The sequence below is a fragment of the Notamacropus eugenii genome, chromosome 2, assembly GCF_028372415.1.
Source record: "Notamacropus eugenii isolate mMacEug1 chromosome 2, mMacEug1.pri_v2, whole genome shotgun sequence".
Taxonomy (NCBI): domain Eukaryota; kingdom Metazoa; phylum Chordata; class Mammalia; order Diprotodontia; family Macropodidae; genus Notamacropus; species Notamacropus eugenii.
In genome coordinates this window covers 416462263-416472101 of record NC_092873.1, presented here as the reverse complement: position 1 = coordinate 416472101, position 9839 = coordinate 416462263, and the positions used below count along the sequence as shown (strand labels likewise).

The window sequence follows — 9839 nt, the reverse complement described above, 5'->3', positions numbered from 1 at the left end:
GAATGTGGGAGGGAGTATATAACTATAGCAAATTTAGGAGCTGAAGGGTGGAGTTGGCTTCATGTGGCCAGGCAGAAAGACACGGAAACGGAGTGGAGCAAACTGAGAAAAATCTGTTGAACCCGTTTATATCAGTATGGAAGCCTGATCCCAGACCAGGATTCTTCATTTCTTTTAGACTCCTTCTGTTCCTGCTGATTTACTAACTCTCCTTCTACTCCTAATACCACTCTCTACCTGGAGCCCCTTAGTTTTTTAGTTTATGAATCTGTGTAGGGACCCCCTGGCTGTGACCATCCCTCATTCCCCATCCTAGCACACTTCAAATTCTATGCCATGGAACTCTGGCCATTTAAGCCCATGAAAGGTCTGATCCCTAGCCTTGGACAGGCAGGTGGCCCAGGAGGGCCAGGATGCTATTCCTCCTGAGGTCCTTTTCAATCTCAGTAATTGTAAATTTATAGGTGCTGGCAAGTGACAGAAACTTACTACCATAAATAAGGATTTATTTACCAAACTGGAAATGAGAGTAAGCAATAGGCATAGAAAAAATGGAAGGAAAAGAAGAGTATATGAAAGCCTGATAGGAACCAGACTGTTATAGGGGCTTGGTCAGGGTGCCAGAGAGGGAAGCATGTAATACAGTTGGTCAATCAATCATTCCTTTTCTTTGTATCAGTGAATGTATGTTAATAGGGCAGCTAGGTGTTGCAGTAGATAAAGTGACTGGTCTGGAGTCAGGAAGACTTATCTTCCTGAGTTAAAATCTGGCCTCAGGTACAAATTAGCTGTGTGACAAGCACATAGTCGCTGGGCAAGTCACTCAACCCTGTTTGACCTCAGTTTTCTCATCTGTAAAATGAGCAGGAGAAGGTAATGGTAAATTACTCCATTATCTTTGCCAAGAAGATGAAGAGTTGGACACGACTAAAAATAACTGAATAACAAGTATGGCAATATGTTGACTAAGCCCTAGTTCCTGCTTCTAGTACAAGATGTGTGAAATTTTAAAACATTCATTTGCTCATGAACACTAATAATTTCTAGAGAATGTAAAAAACATTTCACTTAAGTCAATGATTAGTCTTGACAATAAAAATGAACCTCCTATTAATTACTTATAGAAACAGAATCAACTATTGTTTCCTTCTGGATCTTAGCTCTTGTTTGTTCTTTAGTCTGGATATGTCCATTATTATATAGAAGAGATAGTGGCTTAATAATTATTTCTTTGCCCCTGGATTTTTGGCACTTATCTAATGCTACTCATATGTCTCGTCTTCCAGTTTGAGGGACAGGAACCATATTTTTCCATAGCACCTACTACATTATCCTTCAAACAGTTGATGCTCAATTATTTGTTGATTATGTTATAGCTACAACATATTAATCACAAAGAAGTATAATAAAAGCTAATTCGTAGGGAGCCCAGAGCCTGTTGACTAGTAAATATTTTATAAATGCTTATCAATGGAGTAATTGAATGAGAGATAACTGAAGTTCAGTCTATGTGCTCTACAGGTATCTATGCATGTACCTCAGCATGTTGGGTAGACTCTCTGTGGTGAATTTATGGGAGAATCTGGACAATGTGAACACCTTGAGAGCAGGGACTTTATCTGCCTTTGTGTCATTAGCATTTGGTATATAGTAAGTACTTGATAAAAACTTGTTTATTGACAAAAATCACGCAGGATGAGAAGATACAAATGGGATTCAGTCTTCAGATAGTACATACATGGATCTGTGATCTCAGTTGACTGAAACCTGCTTATGTTGGGCAGGTTCTCTGTACTACTTTGTTTCTCTAGTGTTTTGTTATTAGGAACTCAAGTGTGGAAAATTCATTCATTCATCTGCCCAACATATATCATACTTACTGTGTTCAATTACTGTGTTAGTCAGTAAAAAAAAAAACCATTAACTCTCTGGGTCTAGCAGCCAACAGATACATTTTTAACAAACTGATTTAGGAAATGAGAATGGGCTTAACTTTCTGAATGTCACATTTGGTATGTGCATACAATTGGGAAGGAACCATAGCAATCTGGTACCAGTTATCTGATTTTAGATATGTGAAGTCTGCATGTATTTGACTTTTAAACAATAAAATTCTGTAAGTTAATTACTTCAGGTCCTCCTCCATAATGCTGTCATAGAACCACATTTCTTGCTAAACACTGCCAATTTGTTCTCCTCAATGTATAATTCTGGTATTATTTCTCTTTTCAAAAACTTCCAATGACTGGGCATAGACCAAATGCCTGACACTGTGCACAAGAATAAAGTCCAAATGGGTACATGATCTAGGTACAGAAGCTGATACTATAAACAAATTACGGGAGCAAAGGATAATGTATTTGTAAGATTTATGGAGAATGGAGAAATTTATGATCAAACAAGAGATAGAGAACATTATGAAGTACAAAATAGATAATTTTGATTACATAAAATTGAAAAGTTTTTGAACAAAGCCAATGCAACCAAGATGAGGAGGGAAGCAGAAAACTGGGAAAGAATTTTTACAACTAGTGTCTGTGATGAAGGACTCATATCTAAAATATATAAAGAACTAAGTCAAATTTACAAGAATACAAGTAATTCCCCAATTGATAAATGGTCAAAGGATATGAAAAGGCAGTTTTCAGAGGAAGAAATTAAAGCTATCTATAGTCATATGAAAAAATGCTCTAAATTACCATTGATTAGAGAGATGCAAATCAAAACAACTCTGAGATACCATATCACACTTTTCAGATTGGCTAACATGACAAAACAGGAAGATGATAAATATTGAAGAAGATGTGGGAGAGTTGGAACACTAATTCATTGCTGGTGGAGCTGTGAGTTGATCCAACCATTCTGGAGAGCAGTTTGGAACTATGCCCAAAGGGCTACAAAAATATGCATACCCTTTGACCCAGCAATATCACTTCTAGGGCTGCATCCTAAAGAGATCATAAAAATGGGAAAAGGTCCCACATATACAAAAATATTTATAGCAGTTCATGGCCAAGAACTGGAAATCGAGGGAATGCCCATCAATTGGGGAATGGCTGAACAAGCTGTGGTATATGAATGTAATGAAATACTATTGTGCTATAAGAAATCCTGGAAAGACTTACATGAACTAATGCTGAGTGAAATGATCAGAACCAGGAGAACATTATACACAGTAATAGCCACAGTGTATGAGGACTGTTTCTGATAGACTAAGCCCTTCACAGTAATGCAAGGACCTAAAACATTACAAAGGGTTCTTGAGTCAAAATGTCATCCACATCCAGAGAAAGAATGGAATGGAATCACAACACAGAATGAAGCAGACTATTTTCTCTTGTGTTATGTTTTGTTTTGTTTTAGTTTTTCTCATGGTTTCTCTCATTCATTTTAATTCTTCTATACAACATGACTAATGTGAAAATATGTTTAATAAGAATATATGTGTAGAACCCATATAAGATTCCATGCCTTCTTGGAGAAGGAGTGGAGGAGGGGGGGAGAAAATTAAAGAATTATGAAAGTGATTGTTGAAAACTGAAAACAAATAAATTAATTAAATTTTAAAAAACTTCCAGTGATTTTCTATTATTTTCAGGATAGAACACAAACATTTTATCATTCAGGGCCTTCCATGGTTTGACTTTCCATTGTTATGTTACATACTACTCTACTTCATATACTTTATTCTAGTCAAACAAGATCAGTAGTAATTACCAGATCTACTCTTTTATTTCAGCACATTTATATATATATCAATCACCATCTCTGGAATAGACTCCCTCCACATCCTCACATGTTGAAATTCTTTCCTGCCTTCAGGGTCCTTCAAGGTCCGACTTATTTTCTACCTTCTCCATCTTCCTTGGTTCTCTCCTCCCCGAACACAGATGATTTCTCATAGTTGCAGCATCTGTGGGATTATAAGGCCATAGATTTAGAGCTGGAAGAGACCTCAAAGGCTATTTAGTCTCAAACTCTCTCATTTTAGAGATGAGGAAAATGAGTAAGATTAAATGACTTTCCTACAGTCAGAGTTTTAAGTATCTGAGGCAGGATTTGAACTCATTCCTACAGCATACTCCCTCACTACCTCTATACTCTTCTATCTATGCTTGATTTCTCTTCGGTACTTTTCTCATTTTAACTTGTAATTATTTGTGGATATGTTACACTTACCAACTAGATTAACTCTGAACTTCTTGAGGGTAAGAACTGTACCATTTTCCCTCTTTGTTTTTCCAAAGATTTGTAAATAGTAGGTGCACAATATTTTTTGTGACTTTGAACTGATGACCCTTTTCCACCTCTAAGATCCTCAAGTACAACTCAGAGCCCACCTGTCCCAGTGGGAAGAATGAAAAGAAATGGGTGGAAGCTACAGAAAACGGCATATTTTGGCTGGATATGAAGGGAGGGGCACAAAAACATTTTTTAATGATTACCTGTCCAGTAGGGAAATTTGCTGCCTTGGGAAGGGTGATGAATTCCCCTTTCCTGGAGAACTCCAAGCAGAAGCTTCAAAAACACTTCTTGGGGATACTGCAGAGGATTTTACTGTTCCTGCATGGCTTAGTCTAGATCATTTCTGATATTCTAATTTTGAAATTCTGAGACCCTTAAACTGAATTTCACTCTTCAATGAGAAGTTATAGCAAAGTCCAGTGAAATAAAAGTTTTTTTTCTTAAACCTCGGAATTTTTACCCAATATAATCTTTTAAGATACCTCTTCTTTAATTATTTCTTCAGTTATTAGTCTACTGGCAAGATTATTGCATCTTGAGAGGTTTCTAAGATGAACAGATTGAATTTGGTCATAGGACTAAAAGGCAACTACTCAAAGCAAGTAAAAAATCCATAATTTCATAGTCATAGACACAAGGACTTATATAAAATCTAAGGGTGATCATACACCTAAAAATTGAGAGGATCTTCCTTTGTTGAAATCTACTGTAATACATATTTAACTAAGAATACTCAACTGTATGCATAAGGAAGGTAGGAATCATGTCTGCATAAAGGCAAGGGGTTCAATAAATTTCTTTTTTAAAAATCACCTCACTAATGAATTATTAATCCCTTAATGTGCCTGTATATTTTTGTTTCATTATACACCAAGCTCCAAACCATGGAAACAAATGAGATTTGTTTGAATGTGACTTTTAGACAGATGGAGTTGTTTTTGTAGTATTTTGTTAGCCAGAATTGTGGAAGGTATGCCCACTTTGGGGCTTATGTATCAATATTATACTTTCTAGTGTACATGTTATTGATCTGACATGCTAGTTCTATTCTTGTATATTAACTGTGGTATGTATCCACTATTGTCATTTAACTTTTGCTGAATGTCAACAAGATGAGAGGTACAGTACTGCATATTTACCCAAATGACTTCTAACATTATAGGTATGGGTCTGTGGAAGCCATGTGATCTAGGGAACTGAGAACTGAAAACCTGGATTCCAGTCCCAGCTCTGCTTGTAATTAGCTCTGCTACCTTGTAGTGTGTAGTGAATCTTGCCTAGTGCAAGATATCAATTAGTGCCACTACTGCCAGCTGTCTGCTTCTCAGCCTGGCATGCTTCTGTAAGCTTGGACAAATCACTGGAACTCCATGCCTCTCAGTTCTCTCATTATACAAAGGGGATAAAAAAGCATGCTTGACTATTTTGCAGGGTTATCATAAGGAGAACCTTTAAAAATTATTAATTTCTTGAATTAGTAATATACTAAAAATTATTATGCATTCTGAAAATATTAATACAGGTGACCCTTGGGTCACCATGATGACTGTACTCTTTTCCTACTGCTTACATTTTTGGGGGGTACACTTTTTAGGTGGTCACCTCTCTCCCAGACCACTGTAGCTAAATATATGCTCCTTTGCCTGGCAATCCCAGATCTCCTTGTGGTCTACAAGAAACGCTGCGTAAAAAACTTCGTGTTCTCAGTTGTACATTATAATTCAGGACGTTTTCCTGGAGTTTCATAAAATAGCTCCTATTTGGAATGTGGTGATAGTTATTTACAGGGGTTGAATGACTTTAAATACCTAATTCCCCTTCCATTTGCTTTGTAAAAGTGGAGAATAGAGTGATTTCAAAATAAAACATTTTTAAAAGGGTAATTAAGCCACAACTCCTCTGTCCCTTCTCCCTGATCTTAGGGAGTGGTTGAGATCAACCTAAGTAGAAGTGGACACATTTTGTCCTTGGGTTCTTTGCTATTTACTGTTTTTAGAGCTGGCCGGTTAAGACTGAGTCAAATGTTTACTTCTCAGAACTATCCTTCAAGGGAGAAGGAGAAAGTCCCTCTTATTCTACCCAAATGGTTCCTTCAGATTGGATGGACCGCATGAAGAGGTCAGGATTTGTCACCATCCTAGAGTCCCCGACAAAATTTGGGGAACAAGCTTTAAAAGGTAGGACGTACACGTACATGTACGCCTATGTTTCCACACACACATGTACATATATAGACATATAGTACGTGCACATGCACATATCCTCCTCAATAAAACACATGCTGTTCCTTCCATAGCTCCGTCTCCCATTCATGATATAATGGATGGAATCCTGTGGGGTGGATAGAGAAGGAAAATGGGGGGAAATTGGGGGAAGATTGTGTATTGGAGGGCAAGATGCGAGTCAACTCTAGGAAGGAATGCAAGATTAGATTAAAATAGGACTGCACTCAAGTGGGGAAGACACTAGACACATAGTGTTCTCCAAGAGGCAGGATTAGGGGCAGGTCGGTGGAAGGTTGAGGTGGTCAGTCCCCCTGAGAGGATGAAGAAAACTGGGAGACAACCAGCCTCCCTCCCTGGAACGGGTCCTCCTTTCTTAGGCGTGAGGACCAACGAGCGCAGACGCGGTGACATCCCGCAGGCACCGAGCCTGGTGCTCGCTGTGAGTCAGCGAACTCCTTCGGGCACCGCACCCCGCCTCCAGCCCCTTCTATCCCGCTCCCCGGGGCGCCCAAGCCTCGGACGGGCTCTCGGAGCCTGGCGGGCCCGGGGCCGCGTTCCCCGGTTCGCTTCTTCAGACGGTGTAGGACGTGATGGAGTGCGGAGGAGGCGGAGGGGGGGATGAAAGTGGGGGAGGGCACCCGCCTTTGCGGAGACATGCTGTATTTGACTAAGGTCATGGAGGGAGAGATGAGAAGGGAACGGGGAAAGAAGAAGAGGATGGAATGGAGAGGCAACGCCGGGGGTGGGGGTGGGGGACAGGAGATTCATTGTGATAATAATAATAATGACCCCTAAACATTCCCTGGGATGCACAAAGAGAAAGTCGTGTAACTCCACATAACCCCGAAGCAACAAAAGAAAGGGTCCAGAGCTGCCCGGACCACCTTAGCCCAGGGCGTGCGGGGAGGACCAAAAATAAACGAGGAACTGGACGGAGGAGGAGGGAGCCGAGGGGAGGAGGAGGGAGAGGTGGGAGGAGGCGGAGGAGGCTCCGCATCCCTAATGAGGGAATGAATGGAGGCCCCCACCCCCACCCCCCGGCCGGCGCCCGCCCACCCGGCGGCAGCAGCGGCCAAATGCCTGCCCGCGGTGCGTGCTGCGCCCGCCGGCCCGGATCCGAGGGGAGACTGCTCGGCGGCGGCATCGCTCCTCCGAGCTGAGCCGCGCCGCGCCGAGGCGGGGAAGCCCAGAGGCGGGGAGGGGCGGCCGGGCAGCCTGAATGCTGGGCTCGGCTCTGCGCCGCGCACCTGAGGAGACCCGGGGAGAGCGAGCAGGGGGCGGGGACGGCGGCGACAGCGGGAGGAAGGAGCGGAAGACGCGGCGGCGGCGGGACGTGCTGACCGCCCGGGCCGGTCCCGTCCTGCCCTCGGGGCTGCCTCCTCCGCTGGGGCTCGAGGCCCCCCTCCGCCGCTGGGATTTTGAGGCTCGGCCTTCACCCTCCGCCATGACCCGGAGAGCCTAGCGGGACCTGGGCCCCCCCACCCGACCCATCCGTCCCTCCTCCTCCATCCCTTCCTCCCTCCCGGCTCCTGACACCCGCCCTCCTCCCGTCGTCCTCCCCCCCGCCCATCGCCGTCTCTCTCCTCTCCCGGCGCCGCGGGAAGCGGCTTCTCTCCCCCCTCGCTCCCTCGTCCTCACTCTCCCTTCCCCCCCGCCCGCCCGGGGCCGCGCACTGCGGGCCGGCCCGCTCCCCTCCCGCCTCCGACCGGAGCCTTCCCGCCCCCTCCAGTCCGTCCCGCCCCCCGCGCTCCCCGCCCCCCTCTCTCCTCGGCTGGGCGGCCGAGACCCCGGAGCGACCCCGCGGCGGCCGCCGCGCCCGCACAAAATGTCTGCCCGGACGCCATTGCCGACCGTGAACGAGCGGGACACGGAGAATGTGAGTACGGCGGCGCCCACCCCCTCCCGGCCCCCCAGGGCCGCGCCTCCCGCGCCGCCCGCCCGGCGGGGCCCGCGGTCCTCATCCTCCTCCCCGTCCCCCTCCCAGCGCGGGGCCGGGGGTAGGGAGGTAGGATGGGTGGGTACGAGTCCCCTCCCCCACCGGGGCTGGGGGCAGAACCGGGGCTGCTAATAGAGTGGCTGAGGGGGGCAATGGAAGTGGGGGGGGGGGGAGATGGCAGGCTCGTCTCCTCCCTCCGAGGAGGCACCGAGGCCGGCTTTCTTTATGCCTCGGCATCCGATCGCTCGAGCCCCGGCTTCCCCAGGGCACACCCCAGCGCCGCTCTGCTCTCCGGGGCGCGCCCCCTGCTCCCCCTCCATCGCCCCATGACTCTGCTTTTTGCCACCTTGGATCCTCACTTTTATGTTCGGGGAGGGGCAGACGAGGCGGGCCGTGCGTGTGTCGGTGCGCTTGTGTTTACCTCGAGGCGAGCCTCGGGGGCCGGAATGAGCAGAATGCCCCCCGTGTCCCCGGGCTCCTCGGGCCGGGGATGGGGCAGACTGTCCGAAGCCCTCCCGAAGCTCGCGGCGCTGTCTCTTCGTGCCGCTGCCGGGGCTGATCCCGGCAGGTTTTCCTTTGAATCTCTGTCCTCCCCTGGCCTGCGGCCGGCTGCGGGCGGCCGGGGAAGGGCTTAGAGGTCGCGGCTGCGCCTCGGGAGTATCCGTGGGAGGCTGCCTTCTCCCAGCGTGGCCCTTGCTGCGCCCCCCGGGGAAGCGAGAAGTGACCCCTCCTGACATTCTGGCCGAAACAAGAAAGAGCCGGAAAACTGAGGCTGGCTTGGAAATAGGGCTTTCTCCTTGATTTTTTAACGTTTCTGGGGAGTATAAAATCCTATCTGCTTTTTGGAGGCGTTGAGAGTCTAGTTCACTAGTTGGCATTTCCCGCTCCTAAGTGACGAACAATCTAATAGATTCTCGGACAAAAGATGTGAGATTAGGGATTTAAGTGAATTCTTGAAGCCCTTGGGGTGTAGGTTTTAGAGCCTGAGCGTTGGGGTGCTTAAACATACGAAGGCGGAGAAATTTCAGCCAAAGACCGTTGGCAGAAGTCCCCGCAGGGACGGGAGTCTCCGGAGTTTTTGTTCTTCCTCAAATCTGGGGTAACAAACGTGGTGGAACTAAATAGTGGTGCGGCTGTGCCTTTATATAGTGGTAGTCAGTTTTGAATGAGAGTGAGCCGTAAGGCTAGAGGGGAGGAGGTAGGCAGTGTGTGGTAGGCTTTCTTTGGTAGTGGCCTCCGAATACTCCCGCACTCCCCTTCGTGCGTGTTTGAATGAAAGGTAAGGTAGGGTGCGGAGTGTATTTTTGTGTCTGTTAATTGGCTTTTGATGTTGGAGCGCACACATTTTTTTCTATTCTTTCTTGAAAGAATTTACATCGTACGTATGCCTGCACTTGCTGGGAAGCATACTAGTATAAAGATTATCTACCAGA

At 45.9% G+C, this 9839-nt stretch overlaps 1 protein-coding gene across 1 annotated transcript in view; it reads left to right on the top strand.

The window, feature by feature from the left end:
* Positions 1–7950: 7950 nt before the first annotated feature.
* Positions 7951–9839, top strand: part of MARK1 (microtubule affinity regulating kinase 1) — a 138889-nt gene continuing 137000 nt past the window's right edge. The window contains exon 1 of the mRNA XM_072647798.1: positions 7951–8346. Coding sequence (XP_072503899.1) covers positions 8296–8346 — 51 coding nt within the window. The 5' untranslated portion in view covers positions 7951–8295. The remainder of the gene's footprint in view (positions 8347–9839) is intronic.